Source organism: Molothrus aeneus, chromosome 17 (assembly GCF_037042795.1).
Source record: "Molothrus aeneus isolate 106 chromosome 17, BPBGC_Maene_1.0, whole genome shotgun sequence".
Classification (NCBI taxonomy): Eukaryota; Metazoa; Chordata; class Aves; order Passeriformes; family Icteridae; genus Molothrus; species Molothrus aeneus.
The window spans coordinates 391,019-418,036 of NC_089662.1; the positions used below are offsets into that span (position 1 = coordinate 391,019).

Genomic DNA, 27,018 nt, shown 5'->3' on the forward strand with positions numbered 1-27,018 from the left:
TACTGTTTGGCCAGGACTCCAAAATTACCTGAATTGTTGTGGTCTGTCTTTCCCGGAGACTTTGGGAGAGTGGGTGGTGGTAGATTACCAGAGGGGGGAAGAATTTACTGGGTTTCAGTACTTAAGGTACTTCAATCTGTGGACAGATTCTGGCAGCTAGGGCTCCTTGCCAGACACAAAGTTATCCTGAGTACACCTGTGAGGACAAAGCAGCAGCCAGCATTACCTTGTCATTCAGGAGTGGCTTGATCTCTGTCAGCTGAACATCCTGCAGTTCATCCATTGTGCTGGAAGTAGAGCCAATTAATCCTCAAAGCAGCAAATAGGGATTCTGAAACAAAGGCATATTGTTAGAAACAGCATTACAAGATATGCTAATCAAAGAATGCTGAGAGATTTTTCATTAGACTTGTCTGTGCTTCAAATTAAGCCTGCAAGAAGCTGGTTCTTGATGCAACACAAAGCACCTGTAAAATGCAGAAGGCAAACCCTGTGCTGCTCTCACTGTGTCAGTCTGGTTACTCCTTGCCCTGCCCACAGAAAGCTGCCCTGAAAGCTCAGGCCTTTCAAGTGAGAAACTGCATCTACTTCCATGCATTGCTGGTATTTCAGCCATAGCTTGTCTGGAAACGAACTGGAAATTACCTGATCAGCAGAATGAAAAACTGTTTAGTATGTGGTAATACTGACTTCCCCTGCCATGCCCTACATACCCAAACCCCAGCATCCTGCCAGCAAAGGCAAGGCTGTGCTGTATTCCTGAGACACACAGCCAAAACCACATCCACACACAGGAGACAGAGGTGTAGAGATCCACGCTCCTTGCTGGCAGAGCATACGAGAGTCCAGAACTCAGGGCAGCCCTTGCCATACAAGGTGAGATATAAAAACCGCCCTAGATAGTGCTGGTCCAGTGAAACATGTGGAGACAACACTGTTAGCTTGGCAGCCCAAACCATCACTCTATCAGATAGTGCAGAGTCAGCAAAGGAAAGAAAAAAATGTAATCAACAGTATAAGAAGCTGCCATATGTCTGTGGGAAATTGCTGTTACCACGGAGCCAGAGGAGAAATCTTTGAGTATTATAAATACAGCAATGAAGATGGATGAATAATATGGCTAAGTTTACAATGCATTTAATTTTTACTCTAGACACTCTAGCTGTGTTTCTAGACAGAAGAATTTTTAGTGCAAGCACCTGCAAGCAACATGAAAAGGGCTTTGGCAAGAGATGACCACGCCTGGTGGTGCAGACTACCTGGTTGTTCAGGAAAATTGTACCTATTATTGCAGATGAAATAAACAAAGTCACCAACTTCATTTGATGGAACAGAAGTAAGCATGTGGTGGACTTCCCTGGGCATCAGCTGAGTGTGCCATGAAAATACGTCTGAATACTGTCACAAATCAAATTCTTTGTCTAAGATATTACCGGCTACTAACCACAGAAGAAAAAGAGTGGGAAAAGAACACTTGTGTTCGCCACCCACTTTAATTCAACACAAACTTGTGCTGGGGAGAAGGGGTCCCCCTCACCCCAAATGCTGCAAAGCTGCACCCTTTGTGCCAGAACTAACACAGGGTGGGGTGGGGGGCTGAAGCCAGTCTATCACAAAACAAATAAAACCAAAATGCCTTTCCTTCTGAAAATCAGCCATAGGAACATCTCTTTTAGCTTTGGGAAACTCAATTATTTTTTTTTTCAGACTTCTTTTGCTGTAAAACACACCAGTTGTGAGAGTTTCAAAAAATCAGTTAATTTACAGGCAACAGCCCCCTTACTCCACAATGAATTTTTATTCAGAAGAGGGGTAAGAGCCATTATGTAGTGCACTGTAAGCCCCAGAGGAAAGCTCTTTACTGTCATACTGCTGAGATATAATGGAATAAAAAAAAAATTTCTACTAAGGAATTACAACTTCCATATATACTGGGACTGATCAAGACCTCAACATCTACCAGGTTCTCTCCAGAACAGCATCACATGAGGTTACAGACACAAAAGGAATTTCAAACAAGCATCAGAAAGCTTATCTGCAGATAAGGTGCAGTCAGATGACCCAGTACTAGAATGACCACCTTCATCTCATTAGTGGGAGAGCATATCCCTTCTCTTATGCTCCTTTGAAAAGACATCTACTGGTGGCAGGCAAGAAGGTCATACTTATTCTTGGGGTCACCCAAGAGACAAAGAAGTTGTCCACTCTACCCAAAGGAACAAATAAACTGCGCACACACCAGCCACCTTTTTCTGTGGGTTTTTATATACGTGGGAGTTTTCCTGAACCTTGAGTTCACACCTTGCATTTTTCCCTAAACCAGAGTCTAAAGAGAAGGAAGACACCAATATAATAACTCCTCTCTACTGAGCCGTGGCTGACCAAAGAACATCTCAGACCACCAATTGCTCTGCATTAGATTGCTCAAAGAAACTTTTGCTATAGCCTTGCAGATATCTCTTCTATTTTCCCCTGAGCTATACAAAGTCCCAGAGAGGCCTGAGATGCATCCTACACAAATCTGCCCAGGTATGCTGTTGGCTGTCAATACAAGCACATCCATGAAGTGTGCAAAGTCTAGAGCAGGAGAGACACACATTTTGTACTCATGCACAACATTGTTGATCATTTATTATATGAGAAGAATAAAAATCTAGTAGGGGTTCAAAGCAAGGATTATCAAATGCATTTATCTCATGAACTTTGATACATGGTCTCTAGATACAACTATAGTGCACACAATAAGCAATATTGAAACAACTCTGAAATTAATCTGATCCTTATCTTCCTAGTCTACTATTGCTCTAAATGCTGTCTCAAGGGAAAGGGGTTCTCTAGGGCAAGCTGCTGTAAGCCATAATATGCAATATGTGCTGCCCCTTCCTTAAAACAAGCTGGACAGCAACAAAAAAGGACTGCTAATTTAGATGCTGAGATTTATGTGAAACTTCCTTGAGACAGAAGAGACACCTTTCTTAACAATAGCTGGGTTCAAATAGCTGTGAAAACCTCTGTAGGGAAGTTTGCAGAAGAGTAAGAGACTTGCTTTGCAGAGAGTCTGCAGCACAGTCAGCCTGGGAAGCCTCTCAGCTCATAGCACATTCTCACCCAGAAGTAAGAACTATGAAGGGTCCCTCCAGTGGGGCCCAAATACTGAGGTGAGCCAGGAAGTTACTGACAACTGCTCTAATGAGAGCAAAATCACACAGAGAGATTAAACCTGCACAGCCTCAGAGAGTGGATTTTTTTCCTAAAAATTTAGAGTCTATATCTATTCACCTAGCTTGTACAGTTTTTTCAAGGCTTTTTGAAGGAAAAGACATAGGGGGTCACCATCACTCCTTGCAAGCAGCTTTTTTAGCTTGCTGAACCAGCTTTTCCCAATCCACTCACTGGTGAGCTCTCCAGAAAATGGCTGACACAGCCTCAGGACTTCATTTTAATTTGGTCAGAGGGTATTCCATTGGCAGATGCACATACTTTTCTTTTCCCAAGATCTTAGCAAGCTCAGTGTGATTGCCCTAGATTAAATCTGGGTAATTCGTCATTACAGCATAAAATCTACTAGCTCTATATGACTATTTGCCACAACTTCACCTGAGCACTCTGCTATGTCAACATAGCATGTGTTTTGGTTTGAAACATGGCAAATGGGCACATTTGAGCAAAAAAGGCCTAAAAAACTTTCAAAAGAGGATGCTTTGTAGTGGAGAGACCTTTGTAGAGCACATCTCCAAGTGCAGAAGCAAAGGAAAGGATGGGGTGTTGGTGAGCTGGGCTATCCTCCCTTCCAACCATGCTAAGACTCCTTGTAAAAGCTCTGCAGACTTGTCTGCCCAGGAGCCAATTTACTCCCTCCATTCCTCCTGTTATTTAAAGAGACAAACATGTCATTTCATAAGCTGAACGCAAGTTTAAAATACCACAACAAACCAGCATAAATATTCATAACACTGAAAAGATTCTTGTAGAAGTCAGGCCACAGGCAAAGCAAAAGGTTTGCCTGAAACAATCCATGTATAAATGATACATTTTTTTCTATAGATGGCCCAGTACCACCTGCTTTGCAAGTATTCCTCTTGCCTCTATTTATATCTTACTATAAATACACCCAAATCCCCCAACTGAAACTATCTATCCCTTTCCAAAGGGTTCTTAAAGGCTGAAGTAGATTCTTTGTTCCTTGAAAACCAGTAAGACAAGAATCCAGGAAAGATGTGGTGAATTATTAGGCACAGAGACTAGAATCAGGGTAGAAGACAGAAGGCTACAAAAAAATAAGGCAGGCGAACCCCAGAAAGAGACCATCTACCTATAAATAAGATCTTAAATATATGTTTGCATGTTTACTCAAAGACAAGGCTGCTCTCAATTTACATCATTTCAATATACAAAGAAAGAAATTGGAGTTAAGTTCAGTAGTCAAGACCATGAGTACTACAGGCCTGCACCCACTGAGTGTGAGGTGCAATATCTGTAGGTTCTGAGGCTCTGCTTTCTGGTCATTTAAGCTCTGGCACAACTGCTTCCTGCAGGGTTAGGAGCTGCAAGAGCTGCAGAGCTGCATCTTGAATTCAAATCTGTTTTCTTAGGGAGGTACAATCTCTCCACACTATTTAGGAACTCAGTGCAACCAAACCTTGCATTCAGAGGCTAAAAATTCTTGGGTTTTCACCTCAATTTGACTATAGCTTATAATGTGTCACCTCCATAGGCACTTACACTCTTACTTTGTATATTAACCACACTGAGGCAAAATTACACCCATCAGTTGTCAAGCTATGCTACAAAACATGGCATTAAATGTACCTAAGCATATGCTCCCTCATTTGGCAGACAAGCGAGGCAAGCTGAAGAAGCTCCTCTCTTGGGACTCACAGCCATGACAATCCGGGTAAGGTTCAAGAGAACCACTCCCTGACAAGCCAGCTACGTCTTATAAGATGGAAAGCAGAAGTGTTGCTCCTAGGTATGCAAATGAAGATGGAAATAAATCCACAATTTACAACCCATGCCAGAACCAAAGTACACTATCCATGATCTGCAGGCTTACTGCTCAGGCATTTATTTCTTGAGCCATTTTGCTGTGTAGCTCATCACTGCAACTTCTCCCTTTCTTTATAAGGGGATTCCCACTTCCTGTGCCTCCTGTGTTACTCTCCCATAGAGGGGAAAATCAGCTGCCTGGCAGGGCTCCTCAGCCTGGCTGGGCAAACCACAGTCTTGGCATATAGATCTCAGCTAATTTTCATGTATGGGCCTTGAGACCCTTGGGCATTCCTGTTCTGTTGTTCCTCTGCCCTATGCAAGCCTCTGGACAGCAATGTGCTTCCCAAAACCTGCACAGGCGACTCTGTTTTCTATACTAAAATGCTGGCTGACATGGTAAAGTTCCAGAGAAACAGGCAAAGGGCCCGAATTCAGTTTCAAAGTATTTTCCAAGGTTGCTCACTTTGCATTCCAGCTCATGTGTTTTTGGAACCGTGCCACATGGTGCTCCACCTCCAAGATAAACTGCGTGCCTACAGAAAGAAATTGTGTTCTGCTTCACCAGTGCAGTCCCAGGTTCTGCTGTTGCCAAAATTATTTTTGCTTTTATATTTCCTTCATATATATTCATAGCTCTGTAGATTATTGTTGCATAGTTATATAGTTCCTAGCTAACTCCACTACTCTTCCCTACCCTGACAGGCAGAAAGACAAACATGTACCTGAGGCTCCAAGCCCTGGAGGCCCAAGGTTAGACTCTCAGGGAGCCAAGGTTGAAACCAGCTCATCGAGACACATTTTCATAAACAGAGCTTAGTTCTTATCTAAGAAGGGGGAGAAATCAGAAAAGGAGGAGTTACCTCATCACTTCTGCTTCTAATTGGGGATTCTTGTCAATTATACTAATTTGCTAAAATTACAAAGCTGTATTCACCCTATGTGGGGGTTGGCATTTTTCCATATCTGCCCCTGGAGGCCCCCAATGAAGACCAGCCTGTATATTACCTCCTATAATAATATTGTCTCAAAAGTGTTTTGTTTTATTCCTAGCTCTTTAAGGCATCACTGCACTTGAGCAAAGGAACAGCAGCTTCCTAAGCCATGATTTTACATCCCTGGAATCTGAGCTACACCTAGGACAGACATGTCAGCTGGTGCATATAAGTTTCTAAGATGTTTAAACAAGACCTACATTTAACAATGGTTTTGTAAGAAAAAGGTCTGTGCCTAGCTTTCCATTAATTCTGGATGAATCCAATTTTAATTAAAAGCAATATCATACTGTTATGGGTGTAACTGGGCTCAGCAAGAAGGACACTGTTCCTGCTGGATGCCTGAACTAACAGGCATTGACTATAGGGCTGATTAAGCAAGAATGCTATTAAAGTCTTTAAAGTGGTTTACATTATCTGGATCAGTGTCCCTGAAAACACAGAACTATGCTTAGCTCCCCTATACAGGACAGTCCAAGAAGTTTTAGAGTGGAGACACCCAGGATATAAACTGGAATGAGAAATTTCTGTGATGAAAATTGTGTAAATTATTGTCTTTGAAAAAGTCTCTTCTGATCATGGTATCCCTTTTAAATGGTTTTGCAAATGAAATAAGCTGTGACTGTTACCACCATTCATTATTATGTTAGGGTTGCAGTGTCGGAGACAGGCACACGACTGAGCGCACCAAGGGTCACAAGACAACAGCCAACATTTGTGGATGGACGTGCCCTTTCACAGGGAGCTCAAAATTCCTGCAGTTGAACACCTGATTGGTCAAGATCTCACTGGCCAACGATATGTCTGCATTCAGGACTGAATGGGATTGGCTGGGGTCCTGAGCTGGAGTTCCAATCCAACCTATCATTGCCTTACCCGGGAACTTGTTTACCTCTATAACAAACTAGGCTAGCCAACTTGGGTTTCTGTTATGGCCAAATTTATCTGTTCAGCTTCAAACCAGCTATAGCTGTGACAAGTCACGTTACTCACATGATGTTCTATGTCCATTGCTGCCCAGTGGCATCATACTAAAGCAACACCAGTGTTAGGCAGTGTCAGAGCCCACAGAGCTCAGACTAAACCACAGAGATCTTCTTGGCAGTTTCATGGTGAAGGACGTGTTCAAAGGGATCTCTTCCAAGATGCTTCTCATCTTCTGGGTTAACTACTTCCATCAGCCCTGTAGTTCAGGATGTCCCACCCAGGCACCGGTGAGGGCCCCTGAGGGTTTTGGCTAGATGTTTGCCCAAATCAAAACAATCAGCAGTGTCACCATCGAGGCATCCACAGCACTTTCTGCTCCTACCATCTGCTCCCTGTCCTGTGTCCCCACCCTCCAGCACTCACTATGTGTAGCTGAACTCAATTGCTCCCCAGCACACACCCACCCATGGCAAGTGGGGAAAATGCTGTCTTCAGCAGGAACGTGCTTTTAAGCAGCTTAGGATGAAATCTGACTGCTTTCCACCAGATCCTTCATTTCCTCTGCAGTTTTATTTTCAAGCTTGTTTCTGCTTCATTTCAGCCATGCTTCCTACTAATCGACTGTGTTTTCACACTTTAAGTGAAAAAAAACTAATCAAATGTGAATACATATTGCATTGAGCAAAGTAAAGCATTCCAGAGCAAGGTGGACTGGAAATCTGTTTAAATGAGATTTTAATAACGATTTTTATCATTAAATATCACATTTCAATTTACTGAAATTTAATGCTGATTTTGCATTTCATTTATCTTACTGAAAAAGTTGCATTTTCACCGGTTACTAAACATTAAATTGCAGTGACTCAAGGCCAGGTTAGATGGGGCTTGGAACAACTTGGTCTAGTGGAAGGTGGACTTAAAGGGCCCTTTCAACACAAACCATTCCATAATATAACCATTCCACCAAACTGAGCCTTCTTGCTGTCTGTGAGGAACCAGTATTTAAGTTATTGTATAGCTAAACAAAGAATTATTTAGCCCTCAGTTTTCATATTTTCTAATGCAATTTAGATTGAAATTTTTTAGTTCATTTGTGAGGGGTGCTACTGGGACAAGAAAAATATTGAAATCAAATGCACAAGAAAATTTGTAGAGTAACTTTTATTTAAACTTTGTGTTCACTCAAATATATAAACTGTACAACCTAAAGCCAACATAGTAATGTATTCACTGGTGAAGGTGATCCCTTGGCATGAACAGGGTATATACATATATATATACATACACACACAAATATATGTGCAGTCTGGATAAACCAAACTTAAAAATCATCACAGACACATGCAAAGTTCAGGAAGAACAAATAATTCTGCTCCTCAGCAGCTAAGAAGACACAAATGCTTCTTCACAGCCTTTCACTGTGCTGTGCATGTAGATACATCTAAATCACTTGTGTCTTTGCAGCTTTTCTTCTTCACTCAAACTTGAAAAAAAAAATTTGGGCCATCAGAAAGTAGTATACTTGCAGGCAAAAGCTGATCAAACACTTCAACAGCTCCAATTTCAAGTTATCCACTATGGTGGACATGGCAGAGTCCATAAGTTTTATCACAGCAAATACGTATTGTTCAATATGAAATATTGATGGTTAATCAGAATATCGAAAAACATAGAAGACAGACATAGGTCTTGGGATGCAGTTTCACTATCTTAATCTGCTCTAGCTGCAGGCTGCTTGCAAAAGGGGCATTCACAGGAGCAACACAAATTTTAAGACCATGTTGTATGAAAAATAAATTACTAAAGTAAGATTTTTATTACATGCTTTTTATCCCTTCTTCTTCATTAATAAAATAATCCTCCTATGCATGTAGTACTGCTCCTTGAGCTTCTCAGAACAAGCTCTTTCCTTTTTGGCCTATCCTGTGTCATTGAAGGACAACCTCTTCTCAAGTATCAGTGCCATTACTTCAGATTCATTATGACTGCCACTCAGCCGTCCCTTCTGGAATTTCCAGTCTGTGAATCTGCTTCCAAACAGAAAACATCCTTGTTTATGTCAGGCTGAATTGCATGTCCCTCCTGAGGCAGCTGGCCAGGAGAGGCAACTTCACTTAGCACAGTTAAAAACAGTAATGGTTACAGGACAGACCAATTCAGGAGGTCATTTCATTACTCATTTAGAACAACGGTGAGTTTCTGCCAAAAGGGATGCTCCTGTCCTCCCTACACCAGATAGAACTTCCTACCTCTCCTTCCCTTGCACCAGGCTGATGATTATGCTGTAACATGGCAAATCAGATCTCTTTATTCTCTCTCTCATGTGTTTTTTCCAGGGCTACCTTTCACCTGGATCAGTGAACTGACTGATGAAAAGGCTCCTTGTGTGCCATCTTTTTTTTCTAAATCTATCAGGTATTTCAATTTGAGGTTGGATTGTAAGAAAGCATATGTCTAGGCAGCATTAGCTCTTCCCCCGCAGCAGAGAGCAGATAACGTACATGCTCAGGACACTGCCGGATGATTTGCAGGGGCCTGCACTTAGCTTCAAGGTATGTATGATAAATCTAATCCATCTGGATAGAGTGTATACAGAACATAGGACAGAACTCTAATTTTGCTAAATTGAGTCACCTTGTTGTAAGGTATTATTTCAGGACATATAGAGGAACTAGAGTTTCACCTCACAGCTTCTGAAAGAAAACCCAGACCCTTAAGCTCTCTCCTTTGCTCCATCCCCTTGCAGCCACGACCCAAACCCTGCCTTGGGGTCTGGCACGCTTGACTGCAACATGAGCAAGTGTAATGCAGACTTTTTGCCAGGCTAGCTTTCTGCTTGCTTAGTGAGCTGAAACAGCCTATCAGACAGCCACATAAACATTAGAACCAACTCATGTAATGAGGACCAGACATGTAGTGAGTGACCTCTGGAACTGCCTTCAAATCCTGCAGTCTAAGCTGAGGATCACATACAAAAGGGTAGGGAAATATATTCACAAACTCATTAGAGTCTTTATGGTGGTCTGTGGATACAAGTAACTAGGGCTAAAAATGAATACCTGAGTACACATCAGCATGGACATTTATGTTATAAGTTTCTGAAATGGATAGAAGCCTTTTGATAAACCAGGTAATAATGTCTTATTTCACAGAGGGTAGAAACACCCCTTGAAGTGCTTAATGCCAGTCTAGATGGGGCTTTGAGCAACCTGGTCTAGTGCAGGGTGCCCCTGCCCATGGCAAGGGGTTGAAATGAGTTATTTGAGGTCCCTTCCAACCTAAAGCAGTTTGTGATTCTGTGATGCAGCAATGGACCACATTTTCTTTCAGCCACTGTAAGCATCCTCCCTTACAAATTACAGGGGCAGTTTGCAAACACATGCATAAATACGATAGAGACATAGGACAGAAAACACCAGCTACTTAAGTCAAACATCACTCATAAGAACGACTTGTGTTTGAAGTCAGTTATAAAACTGCAAGTGATGTTTTTCATAAAATAAGGAATGCTTTTCTGCAAGCAGCTGGAAGCCAAAGGCAGGTGGCACTCTGTACCAAACATGCCTTCCCAAATTCTGTCAGATAGGCCTAAGGAGGAAACTCACCTACTCACCAGGTTGCACGTTCACTCAAACCCAATTTGCTCTCTAGATTTCCAGTGGATGTTCTTGGTTCTGGCTGCTTGTGAGTTAAACTGTTCCTGCAAAAGCTCTGGTCATTACTGCCTGAGATCTGCAAAAGTACAGCAGGCACATCCTCCTATACTTCTAAGATCCAAGCCCTTGCCTTCCTAAAATGCTAACAGAACTTCTGTTTCCCTTTTTCTCCATCCTTCTTTCCCTCCCTTTCCTCATTCACCCCCACACCAATTCCTGTTAAAATCTCAGTGATCAAAATGAGAAACCAAAGCTATCTACTGTGTGAACTGAACTGGGTAAACAACTTATACCAAAAAAAGAGCAGTTTTTAGAAAGGTAAGCTGAATCTGTATAGCTTTTGCTTGCAATATCTACCAGGTAAAAGCAGTAACTTCTTTTTTCCTCACCCAAACTTCTCCACACCAAATTCCATGGGTTAGATCAACTCAGAGTTTACTTTAACAGTGCAAGTTAAGGTAGTTCCTACTAAGTGAAATTCAGTTAGGTACATTTGGAATATAGAAAATATTCACAAGCTTAAGACAGTTTCACATCACATATCTTATGATGGAAATCCATTACCCCAAGGGCAATTGAGAACTAGGATGTGCAGTCATTGTAAACAGACCCTCTGAAGATTTTACTTCTTTCAAAACTAACTGAAGATCTCAATACAATTTATTTAGTTTATTAGTACTCTAGTCCTGAATAAAGGTGGACCATCACATGGGTTTAATGCTTAACCCCTCCGTGTTTAGAAAGAGTTGATTACAGCAGATCAATTCCTGATTTAATTCCCTAGAAATCAGCGTGAGATGAGGATGCACCACACCAAAGCAACAATGAAGGAAAAAGCTGACTACACCCAAGTCTAAAACTAGTTCCTCAATTAAGAATTAAGAGGAAGTTTCTCAGAAGCCTAATCACAGTCTCTTGCAGGTAAGGACAGCACAGCAGGAACATGGGCACGGTTTCTGTTTATGGGACCTGGATGCAATTGCAGAACCATAGAAGCTGGAAGAGATTTCTGGAGGAGCGATTACTCTCCAAGCAAGAGCCATTTCAAAGCTGGATCCAGTTGTTTTCAGGGCCTTACAGATTTAAAAATCTCTAAGGATGTAGATTCTAGCATTACATACCATTCTAATTGCAAAAGTAGCTTCCTTTTATCCAACAGGAATTTCCTTTGCTGCAAGTGGTATAATCAATGAGATTTTTAACCTGAAAATATCACAGGCCAGAATAAAAAGAAAAATGAAAATGAACACATCAGAAGAATTTAAAAATTCCCTTTCTAAAACTGTTTTATAATGAATAAGGAGTCAACTCAGATACTTCACATTAAAGGCATAGTTGGAGCAGAAATTAATTTCCTGGTAAGTTTTTCAGGGCAGATGTTAATATATCAAAATAACAGGCTTAATATTAAATTGATTGCCAACTCTGAAAAATGTTCAATACTTTCCAGAAAAAGAACATGTGAAGAATTGTGCAAGATCTGAGTATTGCATCATCAGTCTGATTCAGTTCAAGAGCAAATGTCTAGGATACAGCAAAAGAAGAGCACCTGACAATAATTCCCCTTTGCTTGTACATCCATCTGTACTTCAGGCAGTGTCTGTCTCTCCTGAGTCCTGCAGAAGCTTCTTCCCCCAGTGCACTGAAACACTGCTGTTCCTTGTGAATACAGAAGTTATTTATTCTCACACTTTGTGCTGCAGTAAAACAGTAAGGCAGCCTCACCCATGAAATATTAAGACTTCTTCCTTGAGACACAAAAATTATCAAGAGCTTGACCTATTATTACAGAATACTCTTTCACCCCACTATTACAAAAATCCCCCAAAATATACAATATAAAGTAGCACATTCTGAAGATTTTATCAAAAACTAACTCTGACAGACCATTTGAACAGCTCTGAGCAGTCACAAGTCCCACTGACCACACGTGCTGTCCAGAGAAGGAACTTTCCAAGGCCCTTGGCAAACAACAAGGATAAGAACACCAGCCTCGACCCTAAAAAAGCGTGACAAAACCCTCTCTACAGACAGGGTGGCTTGCCAACACTCATCTGGAGAAAAATTATCAAATACTTTTACTTGGTGTAGTATTTCCTTTCCATAACATTACTTGCACATTTCTCCCATATTAACCTTTAAGCAGAATTTAAGCTGATGCAGGCATCTTAGATATAAAATGAAAGTTATTCACTCCAACATTACTCTTTTTTCCTCCCTTTCCAAGCTTCATTGCCATATCCTTTTGGAAAATGGCAGCTGTATTATTACATACCCCATGTCCAGTATTGCAGTGTTATAGTTGGGGGTATCTAAAAAAATCCTCAGAAAATATTTAAAATGTTCTGAAGAAGGGCAATCGTACCAATCATACCGTAAGAAAGACAGTATTAGTCAGGTGAGTTGTGGTACAATCAGGTGCCAAACCCAATTGTAAAGAGTATCATATTTGTTTAAGCCACCATGAGGGAACCAAAGCGTGGGTACTCTTTTGAGCCTTGTCCACAGCAATTTCAGCTAATGAGCTTTAGCTGACTAGTGGAGAGGTCTGAAAGCACCCACAGAGCACAGGACATTTAGTTATCTGTGAAACCTCAGTAATTCAATTACTCTGGATCACAATAACACTTTAAAAGTAAAATGATAGTAACTCACCTTAGCACTGAACATTTCCTCAGCACCTCAAGAGTCAGATTCAGTCTTGGGCACAGCCATGCCCTGCTCAGGAGCAAGGTGTCCCCAGGGAGACACAAGGTTCCTGAGACCATATGCTAACACAAGCGACCATGAGGGGCTAGCTCAGCAATACCAGCAGACTGCACCACTCCACTCCCTACTCTTTCAAACTCCAAATATCTCAAGGATTTACAGATTATAGCTTTTATTTAATGAACTGAAAATAATGACATGCTTCTGTGACTAGATGCCCTTCTGCAGGTCAGGAGCAGATATTAAACACAAGTCAAAAGCACAGTTCACTTGAGTAGTTTATGAGTTTAAGTTAGTGAAGTCTGTCTTTACAATTCAGTAAAGAAGTGCTTAGCAAGGTGCTACATCAGCCTAAAACTGCAAGAAATTAATTCTGCCAATAAATATGCAAACATAACAAAGCATAGGTGACAAACTGCAAATAAATAGTACCTGTACACTGAAGTCATATCCAGTTTCCATGAATCCAAAAACACCTGCTTTTCTAACTCCTGTGGAGCAATACAAAAACAACACTATTGCAACTGGTTGGTATTTTAATGTCGTATTATTTTTGTAGTAGAGGCAGCTGGAACTACGGACCACAGTGTAAGAAAGTGCCACCATCCCAGCTAATGACCAGACAAAGAGGGTGCATTAGGTCTTGCTGTCACAGACGTTTTAATACTCCAACCACAACCTGAAAACACCACACACAAGGTGAGGCAGTATGTCCTGAGCTGCAGGAACTGTATTTGACTTTACTAGGTATTTCTACTATAATATTTTGTTGAGAAGTTGTACTAATTTTCCCAATGAAAATTGATCAGAGGGGCCGTTTTAGCCTGCCAGGCTGCATATACCTACTCCACCATTTGAAAGGATTTCTCTTGTGCACAGAGCTCTAAAGCTAATCTTACAAAGCCCCATGAACAGCGTTCTAATGAAGTGTTAACTGCAGAATAAATCAGCTTAAATCCAGGAAATTGTTCCAACAGATTAAAGACTTGATGCCAAAGAGAAAGGAGGAAGTCCTGCTCCCACTTTAGAAATATCTCACTTTGTTTTGAGCCTGCAACCCACTATTTCCATTTGGTGGTCTAAAATTTTTTATCAAAAGAGACAGTGAATAATGGGTTCACATACATGCCATGCTGCTAAGACTGTACTTCCATCATACCTCTTCAAAGACATCTTTTTGAAAGTGAAGAGCTTTGATCTATTTATTATTCTTTACAAGGAATTCACTGCACACCTTTGATCATTCACATCAGCCTTTTCAGAATCTCTACCAGTTTCACTGGGTCTTTGAGAGCGATGGGACTAGAACTCATGCAGCACTCACAACACAGCTGCATTGTGAGCTTACACACTGTTTCCTAGTTTGATCACTATTATTTTTCCACAAGCATCTAACCTTCAATTTGCTTTTCTAAACAATGAGATAATATTTTGATAGAGCTGCCTATTATAAACCCCAGTTATGCCTCTGACTGGAAAACCAATTCAGAGCTCATCACTGTACACATACAGTGGGGGCTGTTGTCTAGCCACATTACGTCACTGCTGAATTTAAAATGCTGCTTTATCACTTAGTGCCACAGGATTTTTTTCATGTTTCCTCAGAGGTAACTATGATAATGTATGTTTATTGATACAAATAAATGTCACTTGCCTTCAGTTTCTTTTTCTAACTTTTACTTCTCTGTGCTTTTGTCTTCCATATCATTCTCTGGCAATGGTTAATATGGTGAAAACACTGTATAAAATAGATCTTCCATCTGTCTGATTTATAGCTATATTTTCATTGGATGTCCCAATAGTCTTCATGGTCTCAGAAATGCCAATTATTCTTCACTCACCTCCTGCACCAGTCACCCTTTCATAAAGCTTCACTACTTCCCTTTGTCCTCCCAGTGGCTTCCTTCCAAGGAGCAAAGTCCCAAACCGTTTAACGTCTCCTTCTCTCTTCTAATTCCATGCCTTTGATCTCTCATCACCTCTCTCTCTCTTTTCTAGTTCTCTTATAATCAAGAGTTTGCTCATTATGCTGATAATGGGCTCCAGTGTTGATTATTCATATGATTTTACTGCTTTATAGGACTTCCTCAGGGAGATCTATCAGTTTCTCTTTGGAAGTGTGCCTTAATGCTGCCACAAACTTTCATAAATGTATATGCAACCTTTGACACAATACTCTGCTTCCCCCATCACTCCCAGAGTTGGGAATTTCATTAAAAATATTTTACTACATAATTTTAAATCGAATGCTCATATACTTCTCTCTTGACCTCAAGTTGACTACAACTTTTTTTTTTTAATTATCCCTTTTGAGTACCTTTGCTCCATTCATGTATGAGCTATGTTAGGAGCTGCAAAGAGAAAAAGCATCCATCTACTGCAGAGAAATCCTACCCTCTCCTCTCCTTGTCCAAGAGCTTTGATGAAATGAAGGGTGCAGAGGGAATCATCACAGGCTCAGGCATTCATTTCTTTTCAAAACAATGGCTTGATCTGGTTTAGTTGAGTAAGTTCATCATGATCTCTTTCTAGGCTGTACTCTTGGTCTTCTTGGACCCTTCAGGCAATGCTTCTTATGTCAATATTACTCAATACAGTGAAGTCAGAGATCAGTTCCTTCGATCTATCTGAACCTCCTGTTTGGCACAGGAATACAAATGGTTTTTTTCCGCAATTCCTTTACCAAACCACACATTGGGATTAAGTAGTCTTGTTTCTCTTGGGATCTTTTGAGTCAGTGTGAAATAACTTTGCACTGAATGAAGGGACCAACAATTTCCACTGAAGCTCAATACAGTGGCACGTGATACACTCCTGTTAAATATTCACCTCAGTTAGAGATTAAGTGTTTTGATTTTCCTCCAAATTAAGACGTAATCAGGGAAGAAACCAAGAAAGAGGTAAAAGCTCCGAAGCTACTTCTCCTGCAATGCCTCTGCAGACAGCTTGGAGGAAAATAGAACCCTCACCATCACTGACTGAAAGCTGTTTTCTACCTTCTACTATGCAATCAGCAGTAATAAAAGTCATGGCTCTTCATCAAGCCACTGCAGGAGAGAAACAGCACAGCACCGCTCCACCAAACTTCTTACCAGATTGAGGTGATCTGTTAATGCAGGTGCTCAGAGGAAGAAGCAGTAGATGTCCTTGTTAAGATGCAATTGTTAAAAATTAGCAGTATACAGGCATGCCAGTAAAATAAGGATGGAACTTTCTCATAGTTGCTCAGAAACCACTGCAGGCCTTGTCTGCTTGGCCAGACAAGAGAAAGAAATCCCCCTCCTACTGCAACTGCACCCAGGAGTTCAGAGGCATCAGAAGACGCTAGGAGGACGACACCCCTGCTCCCCACAACCTGGCTTTCCCTGTACCTCTGATCCACACAGATTATTGAACCCTGCTGCAGGAAAGCAGAGACCAAGGGCATGGAACAAGTCCCTTGATGGATGGAAAGGTAAGTGCCAGTCTTGAAAGCTGAGGTCCCAGACCCTGGAATCACTGCTGCTCAAAAACCTTGGTGTTTCCTTAAAAACACAAAAGAAAATTTGAGTCCAGTGATTAAGGATAGGCTAAAAATACTTCAGACTTCACTAAATGAAATATTTAAAGATCAGGATTTAAACTCTGTGAGCTTTTCCTTACTGAATGTTTTGACAATACAAAGACTGTATTTGCTTAAGTAAGTTTTGGGCCAACAAGGTGATTGATGATGGCTTCTGCATAAGCAGTTCATTTAGGATCATAACAGCAGCATAAGTGCCATGTTTATAATCAATCCATATAGCCCAGAACAGTTGAAGACTAGAGATCTGAGAAAACATTAATATATCACATCAGTGAATAAAAGTATTGGAAAGCAAGATATCTGTATTACAACACTTTGCAGTTCAGAGAATTAGTGATCACATAACAAATTAAGCTTTCTGGTGCAATGTGTTTTAAGCTATTCCAATTTTTTTTTCCCCAAGAACTACTATCTACCAATGAGAGAAAGCAGAGAGATTCATATTCTGGAAACCTCCCTAAATGGCTGAGTAATACGTGCCTAAACAGTTCTTATTTTATGAAAATTAAGTACTGACAGTATTTCTCCTGCATTTATACACAGTTTAAAATTCATATTTCTATTCTGCTGTGAATTTCTTCAAAGTTTACTATGCCATACAAAGGACTTTATCCTATTTCTTATTTCTTCCTTTTTTTAAAGGGAGCACAGGCTTCTCTGTCTGTTTTATTACTTTTATTGTTAAGAAACTCCTGTCTTTATTAAAGAAAAATAAAACAATTGAAGTCAAGAGGGGAAAAAGCAGTTATCTTTTATAAGGCCCAAGGAAAAACATGCATTACTCTTCTACTACTGACAAAAAAAGATAAAAAAATGCTCAGTGAATGTCTCCTCCATCTGTCTGAGAAATCCTATGCAGCACAATTTCCAAAGCTGGCATTTGAAGGCTGTCTTGGGCTTGTTTCACAACCTCAAAAACATGTTTTTAAACAAGGAAAAAAGAAGAAGAAAGTTTTTTCTCCCCAGATCAAACCAGTTCTTGAGGACATTTCCTGAAGCTCAGCACCAAGTGGCACAAGCACTGAGCTCACTGTCCCTTCCCAAAAGCTGCTTCTGCGCTGCCTCCCAGCACTGCACATTCTCATCTGCTCTTCACTGCTGATGCTGGAATTCCTACAGAAATTCTGCTTCCTTCAGGATATCACAGTTAAAAATAAAATAAATAAATAAAATAAAGGCAAAATGGCAGACTTCTTAAACAATGTTCAGTAAGGAAATGTAATTATCTAACGCCTAAAATCACTGCCAGAAATGGAATGCATTCACGTGGAACAGGCACCAGACTCCCTCTCCTGAGAAACCAACTGGTAAGCTCTGCAAATAGTTTTAAAGCCATTTTTATACTGGTGTGAGTGCAGCATATATATAGTTATAGTGGCCTAGAATTCCCCTTGCAAACACTTCATTTAGACGATTACTACCAAATGTCACATCAAAAGCCATTTCTCACAGTGTAAGCTCAATCACTATCCAAAGGCCTTGATGGGTTCATTATTCTTTTGAAGCTTCTGAAGTACTTCTGAAGTGACCAGGCAGCCCTGGTGTTGACACTGTTGTTTCCCAGATTTCAAGAACTGCTCAAATACCTGGATACAGGCCTGTCAGGCTACCTAAAATTCAGAAACTGTTGCCAACATTCCTATGCATTTAGAAAGAATTAATGACGACATAGTCAACATCAACAGGAAACCAAACAAACAAAACCAGTAAAAAACATGTAGTTAAGGAAGGCACAAGAAGTCTCTGTTACTACTTTGGTATGACTATCTCAGGCCAGAGAGGGATCAGAAAGGTGGCATGTCCTTAAGACTGGAAAAGATCTTTTAAGATCATTCAGTCCAATAACTAAAACACTAAATCATAAAAAAATCTTCCATTTTCCACCCAAAGTATAGATATATCAGAAAGCAAGATTTGGGTGGGGGGAGGGGGGTGGTGGAAAGCAAGTATGACAGCATTTTTTATCCCTGAACCTCTAACTCTATGCTTCCCAGAACGCCACCACAGAATTTCAGAAAAACCAGGATAGACCCCAAGGAAATCAGATCAGCAAAGGTTTTTAACTTCCTTGCAGGTCCTGGGTGAGAACTGGAACACTGGCTGAGTGACAGGGAGTGCTGCAGTACAGTCAACTACTTTTAAAGCAAGTAACACCTCTGAGTAACCATCACAGACCTGAGATGGCTCCTTCCCTTGGAGCACAGCCACAAAAAATCAGTCAGCAATTACTGTGACCGAAGAGTCTGGTCACAGATCCTCTGACCACATGGAATACATCCAGACAAGCACATATTCAAACACCAGGAGAACAAAAAACAAAAATGTGGCCTTAAGTTTTTTCAAAAGCTTCTCCAACTGCAAGCATCACACTTTGCAATTCCACATAAATAACTCTTTTGCATGTTGGAAACAGGAGAAATGCTCATATTTTTAAGATTTGAACTGCTGCTGAAGAGATCAGGAAAAAAGCATTTGGAGAGCAACAGAGCTCGCCCACACGTGGAGGTGCTTTTCCTGAAGCTTGGCTGGCAGCTGGAAATACTTTGAGTTGTTTGGGGCATTTTAGTAGAAGCTTAGAAAAACTTTGTGATCCCTTGAAATCACAGGCAACTTGTCTCTGGCTCCTGCCTCATGTGGTCAACCCCACGACTGAGTCCAGGGGCAGGATAGCCATGAACTCCAAGTCTATTTAAAGCGGTTACAAATACAGAAATTAAGTGTCCAAAAGGTATTGAATATCTGGGCAATGGTTCTGCTCAGTGTGGCAAAAAAAAAAAAGTTAAACCTTTACTCTCTTATGTCAAGACCCCCACCACATATGGCAGCATTCCCAGGCTGGGGTACACCTGGATCTCTACAGCACACAGCCCATAGCACTGCTCCTCTCTGTGGTGGAGGCCTTGCTTTTTCTTCAGTGTGGCAGTGGGAAAAAACAAAATTACACTTAAGCAAAGATGACCTGAACTACTCCATTAGCTCTTTTTCTACAAAGCTACAGCCCCCCCCCGCCGTGCTTTTGTATTCACTCTGCTGGAAAAGTCCAGTCCTTTTGCAACTTAGACATTTGTGCTGAAATCTTGGCAATGACAGGTTAGTAACTGAAAAATGGCAGTTGAGAGCCCTAGACTATGCCAACTCTTCAGTTACAATAATTCAGTTCTACAGCAGAGCAGCACGAATTAGCGTGGTGCCCGACACTACCAAGTCACATTACAGCCAGGGAGACAACCCAGGCTACAGCCCAGCACCACAGGCTAACACAGGCAACCAAGGACTCACCAAGGAAACATCCTGATGGACAATTTTCTAAGCAACATCTCCTTCCTTGTGTTTCTTACAACACCACAGCAGCAGCTACAGTGGTTGCATGATATAGGCATTGCACATTTTAAAATGCTGAATAATATCCCTCCTCTATAAGTAATGTCCTCACTGTGAACCAGCAGCCTGGCAGTCCCTCAGTTCTGCTCTCAACTCCAAAGCAGACCCCCACAGGCACTTGACCTCACAGCAGTGTGACCATGCTCACCTGTGTGGGGATGGAGCAGAGAGGCCACTCACTGACTGGTGACCTCACAGACTGTTTAATAAACATGAATTGGCGGAAACACCTGGTGAGTGTTCCATCCACCTACTGCTAGAAGTAATAAAAAAAAAATTTCTCACTGATTTTTTTTTTTTGCCCAATAATGAATGCTTCCAATTAATTACTTAAAACATGTCAGGAAAGAATAGTTTTATTCTGTGGTTGAGCTAATCCACATGAAGATTTTCACTAAACTCTGTGCCTTTCTTTAGGTCAGCCAATGGATCAAGCCCAAATGCATTGTAAAATGAGAAAAAAAATCTTCCCTGCCTTTCCTGAGGGCCATATGATATGTATTTGATAACCTTTTCATCCAAACTAAAGGAAAAAATAAGCTTAATTTGTAACAAGGGCCATTTCTTTCTGGAAAACCATATCAGAATGAACTGCATAAGCAAAATAGCAAATGTAGAGCTCTTATACAATGATTAAAACCACTTCTTTGTCAACTGAGCAGCCGGTCCTTGCCCAACACTCCCAGTGCTGTTGTATTAGTTCTCCACCAAGGCAGAGACAAACCACGCAGCATGTGAGCTGGCAGAACAGAAAAGCAGACTTAAACCACTCCCCAAGTCACATCTGCCATCTGGACACAAGCTCTCCTTTTCCAGTCTGAGTCATAAAACTACACACTTACACAAATCAAGTTTTTCTTTCTACCTATGCAAAGGTAGAAATAACCTTCACATCCTGAAACCATTCCCCCATCCCCAGATTTTACTGGCTAAGTAGTAGCCAAAACTACCATAGCCAAAAGAAACTGTTAAAAACACAAGAACCTAACTTCAGTTTCCACACAAAAACAGACCAAAAAAACCCTCAGCAGAAAACTACTACATGTGACAACAGTACTGGAGAATCGAGGCAAATTTTAAAGAACAGATCTGAAAAATCAGTTTAGAGAGAACAGAAATTTCAATGAAGATCTATGTCCTTTGTATTTATAAAACTTAAATGTACACAGACGCCAAATAATTCTAGAACACACTATAAGGGTATCAGCAGCAAAATTTGTGAATTTCCAGTTGTATTTTTTAAGTATTTATGATGCTTATAAATAAATTACAATAAAGTCCATATATAGGATAAAAAGTATTACTAGATCCTTATTAATTTACATAATGCACTAAACCCCTTCCTTAATCACTGTCTTTGTTTAAGGAATTCCAGAGCTTAACCCAGGGTCAGACTGTTCATCTGCCTCAGCACAGAGAAACCATCAAAGACACAGTCACAAAATCAACTGAATTAGGACCTAGGTGTAATTCATACACCAAGCTGTGTTAATCTAACTACAGCATCAAATGGGACCATTTGAAATAGGAAGCGTATGCACAGACACTAGACTGCAGTTCAGCCCATAAGGTTGCAGTTTCAATCAGCAGCAGCAAGCACAGATATGCACTGACCTGACTGAACTGATTCTAATTAAACCCCCACATGTGTATCCTGCCAGTACAACACTACTAAATCAGCATTAATTTGTCATTTGTTGGGCTCATTTTCAGCCCAAGCTGTTTGCAGACGAGGCTCACTGTGGGGCAGCAGGAGTGCCAGAGGGGCACAGGATGCGCAGAGCCTCTCCCTGGGCAGCGCTCACAGCAGGCGGAGCTCCGCACAGTCAACATCCGGACGAGTGGGAAAGCCCCTGCCTGCACTAACACGCAGCTGAACGCAGACCACAGAGGGTGGGCATAAGTGGTCAATTTTCCCAGGGAGAGAGACTGCAAGGAGCCTTTTGCAGCACTCTACTATACCCTGTATTCCTAAAGTCCGGAAAAAGGGGCAAGGAGTAGTGAAAGTCTCCTGAGGATACAAGCTATTCTGAGAACAAAGAGAAAGGCTGGCTGAAGATCTGCAGAAAAACCCTCTGAGAGTAATAATGGAGAAATAAAACAACAGATTAAGTTCAGCACAAATAAAGTTCCAGTCTCAAGATAAGTTGTCCTTATTTCACATATAGAGTAGTGTGCTCCAAACCGACCATTAACATTCAGAAAATCTTGCTGGAGTCACAACAGATTGAGTAAAGCATGAGTTCAAAGAAATTCAACGCACAAAAAAATAACGTTAGAAAATTATTAGTAATGAAACTACCATATAAAAATATAGAATGGCTACATCTTAAATCCTGGATGCAGTGCCTGCTCCTTCCTTTCAAGGGAACATAATGGAAAGGAAAATATTTTTTAAAAGGAAACAAGGTTTGAAAATACAAATGAGAAATAATCAATCAGGCTAGGGTTCTTCTGCCTGGAAACAGAGATTGCTGCAGTGAAATACAACAGAAATCATCAACTGAATGGAGAAGGTAAATTGAGATCAATTATTTACTGTGTCCAAACAATACAACAGCTAAGAGATAGGAAATTAAGCCAGCAACCGTCAAATTCAAAACAAAACAGAGGTAGTCAGCACCTACAAGGCGATTCTGTGCTCTGGAAAATCTCCCCTGGGATGTGGCAGTGCCTTACATTTAAATGGATGGGAGACAAGGGCTAGTTCACAGAAGAAAAATGCATTTATCATGAGCAAAATAAAAGCAAACAACATCTACCTCTTGATATCCTACAAATGACAAGGGACAGGAGGACCATCAGGCAAAGGTTTATATTACACATCCTGATCTTATGATCTTCTCTTTTTGGTCACTGTTAGAAAAGAACACTGTTCTTACATGACAAAAATCAATTATGTCTCTGGTACTCCCCAGACCTTTTTGAACTCACTCAGCTTTCTTACCTGGCAAAAGCTGATCTTCTGGGGAGATGAGGACACAGAGGGGCTGGATTAGTACTCTGATTATTCAGCAAACTGAACTGCATCAGGAAAACCTCCAGTAAATGCTGAAGGGGGTACAAGAGAGAGCAAGAATATGTGACCACCCCTTTGGCATGGAAGCCAGTCTTTTGATCAGTTTAAGATGTAACACACAGCTTCATCACCAAAGCAGAGGTGAAAAGGAAGCAACTGATTGCCTACTTTCTCTGTTCAAACTCACAGGTAAAAGCCACAATTCCAGCTCTTGTGGACGGAAAAAATAGTGCAGCTACACATCTTTAGTCCATCTGCTAACTACAAAGAGAGTCTGGTTTATATATGACCAAATAGTAAAGGGTACTTTAAAATTAAACACTACATTTATAACCTCTCCTAGTTTTATATTACATAAATAAGGAAAACCCCTTTGGGGAACTAGGCCCATTGTAAATAGAGAAATGCATCCAAGTCTGGAAAGGACAATAGCCAAATGAAAACAGAGCTATTCCTTCCATGCTTCCCACAGCACTCATTGGATTACCATAATAAATGGTGCTATACCAGTCACAGAATACAATGGGACATGACCAGATAGAAAATGGTGAGTCATCAATAAGGTCATTAAAAATCCAGCAAATTCCATTTATAATTCAGAATTTACAAGAGCAGAACTGAAAACCAAGTGAGGTTATTTAAGTCTCTCATCAATTCTGCTTTGCACAGTAGTAGGCACAGTCACCCAACCCTTTCCACAGCAGGACCAAATCACAACTGCTCTGCTTAATAACAGACCGGACTGGCCAGGACACTGAGAATTCCCAGAGAAAAGCAATACAGGATTTTATTATTCCTCCCAAACCACATTTGCATAAACATGAAACCACTGAGGAGTAGTGAGACACCTAACAGGACCACCGTCTTCAACATTACCCAAGGAAACTACCAAACCGCTCCTCAGGCTCCTGGAACCATCACAGGTTAAACCAGGCCATCATATTCACAGACTTAAACAGCCTGAGCCAGCCCTACACAGTGCCCAACACGGGCAGCACAGACATATTTACTTTTATCCAAGACACAGCTGACACAATGAGTACAAGATAAGCGCTGCTCAGGGAGGGTTATGTTGTCAGCACTGCCTATGGAAACAGAACTGAGGGTTTGGCTTCGCCATTTTTCAGGAGGAAACCAAGATACTGTTTGTGAGAATGAAAATGAAGTAATTAAAAATTAAAACCCCTAGTCTCTTCTTACACATAAAAGCAATCCTCCCCCCAAAATTTAAAGCTGAATTGCTTTCTTTTTTGTTTTTATTTTCATCCTTAAACTATACTACAATTATATTTTTTGTGCTTCTTACTGAAATACCTATATTACTACTTTGCTGTAATGCTTACCTTGAGCATACAATAGAAGAATGTTTAAAAAAGAAGTCTCAGAATTATCTCTAAAAATATTTTCTAGCATATCTTTAAGGAATCATAGTACATGTTGTATGTAATAAAACTTCCAAAATCTAAAGGTACCACTACACTTACACTTTCCAATGGAAAACACTGAGGACTGTGTATGACCAATGTGAAATAAGAGCTGCAAATGGGAGCACTGGAGGGTTTCTGAAGGTGAGATTAGAAAAATCCAAATCAAACACCTTTATTAATTTCAATTAATTTTTAACCTCAGATGGAGAATGAGTAGCTAGGAATATAGTTACAGGCTTCAATAATGCTGCTTCGAGCAGTTGTATAATTTTAATTGTATAATATTGTTTAATTTTCATTGTGTAATATTTCCAGCTTCTACCTTTGCAAACATCTTGATACAAGGCAAATATAAGGCACATGAAGCTGCTGCCCTAAGACATGGTGCTTTGTGTGCCACACAGGGCTCAAAATTCCAAATAAATAATTGAAATTGGAACAGTCATTGCCCATCTTGAGCCCCCTCAACAATTCCCAGTCCAGTGGCCAATAATCCAGATGAATCCTACTGATCACTTTGCTTCTTCAGGACTCCACCCCAGTTCACTAAGCGAGACATCTGGTAAGGTCTGCTCGCCTAGCCCAAGGAAATTATTGTGCTAGAAAATTTTCATGTTAATTTTAAATTGAGCTCCCTCACTCTACATCACCTTTCTGCTTTTTCCCACAGACTGATGCTCTGCTGCTGCTGCACCTGGTTTGCCAGGCTCCATCATTTGGAAGACAAATGTTTCTACAGACAAGGCAAAGCAGAAGCTAAAGCAATGAGCCTCCAAGTCCTCTGAACATGGGAGACTCACAAGCATGCCTGACACACAAAGCAGAACCAGATTCTTCATAGAATGGCCTGGTTTGGGAGGGACCTTAAAGCTCACCCAATACCAACCCACCTGACACGGGCAGGGACATCTTCCACTAGACCAGTCTGCTCCAAGCCCTGTCCAACCCAGCCTTACATACTTGTATTCTATTCCTCTCCACTTGTAACCCCCATCTTCTCATCACCTCAGTATTCAAACACAAAAACTCTTCTGGATTTCCCACACACAACCCCCTGATCCTTACCAGACAGCTCCTGTTCTCTGGAGCAAACACGCGTGTGACCAAGTCACAACCTCACAGCAATTCATGCTGTGACTGTACTTTATCACGACACTATCGCACACCGGCTCCGACCCCCTTGCGTGCCACCAAAGAAGGTGCAGACCCCAGGCTCTCAATCGGCAATACAACACCCCGAGGCAGCGCCACGAGCCGCCGGGCAGCGGGACAGGGCTCACAGCCTCGCTTGTTTTGTAATACCCCATCTTCTGTAGTGCCCTTTAGAATGATTATCTTCAAGGTAGCAGAAGCCTCTGATTTCGAGACAACGTATTTAATTACTCCTTGTGACTTACACTAAATACAAAATATTCATTAAACAGAAAAAAGAGACATAATGTATCAAGCCAACGAAAATCTTCAAAAGCTATTCCTTTCCCATTCATATCCCTACAAGGCTGGACCGAATTAAACATAAACACCCAGTTTGCGTTGTCCGAACTAAATAAAACAAATGAGAATTCTGAGATCTGAATACCGTAAAGAAAAGCTATAAATTGAAAGAAAGCAGAACGCCCGACGCACTCCCGTCCGTTATTTACATGAAAAAATCATCTCCGCAATAACCTCGGGCACTTCCGAGGCGTTTCCCCCACTCCCAGCGCAGCCCGGTGTGACGAGGATCATTTCCCACTCCTGCGGGGGGAGCGGGTCCCTCGGCCGGCGCCTCACAGCGGAGCCGGGCTGCGCTGAGCCCCCCCTCAGCGGCGCGTCTCGGCGGGTGACGGCGGCGGCACCGACCCCCCTCGCGGCGAAATCACCCGACGGGACACACAGCGCCCACGGGCGCGGCTGCTATTGACTCCGGCCCGCCTGCCGTTGCCGCGTGGCACCTACTGCCCAGGGGCAGCCGCGCGTCTCGGAGCCGCAGCGGTTCCGCGGGGTCCCGCGGGTGCGGGGGGGATCCCGGCGCGGCCGGCCTGGGACTCACCTGGACCGCGGCACCTCCGCACTCCGCCCGCCGCGGCACGGAGCTCTCTGCGCCTGCGCGAAAGCCGCCCCTGCGCGGGGTCGGGACTACAAACAACATGGCGCCGCCTCCCACCGCCCTCGGGCGGCGCCTCTCGCAGCTTCCCCCTCCCGCCGGCAGATGGCGCCGCCTCGCTGCGCGCGCCCGCCGGGCCCCGCGCGGCCCGCCCCGGCCGTGAGGGCAGCGCGGGCGGAGCTGTGCTGCTTGGGCTTGGGACCGCGCCGGTGCTGCCGTGGCTCGATAGGGTGACCTCCTGTGAGCACGGCTGTCCCTCCATCCCCG

General features: G+C 41.9%; 1 protein-coding gene across 3 annotated transcripts in view; it reads right to left on the bottom strand.

Moving 5' to 3' along the window:
• NDRG3 (NDRG family member 3) overlaps positions 1–26,810 on the bottom strand; it is a 58,682-nt gene extending 31,872 nt beyond the window's left edge. For all 3 annotated transcript variants that reach the window (XM_066561287.1, XM_066561286.1, XM_066561285.1), the window contains exons 1-2: positions 26,698–26,810; positions 227–331 (exon numbers count right to left, since the gene is read on the bottom strand). In XM_066561287.1, the coding sequence (XP_066417384.1) occupies positions 227–283 (57 nt within the window). In that variant the 5' untranslated portion in view covers positions 284–331; positions 26,698–26,810. The remainder of the gene's footprint in view (positions 1–226; positions 332–26,697) is intronic.
• Between the last annotated feature and the right edge of the window lie 208 nt (positions 26,811–27,018).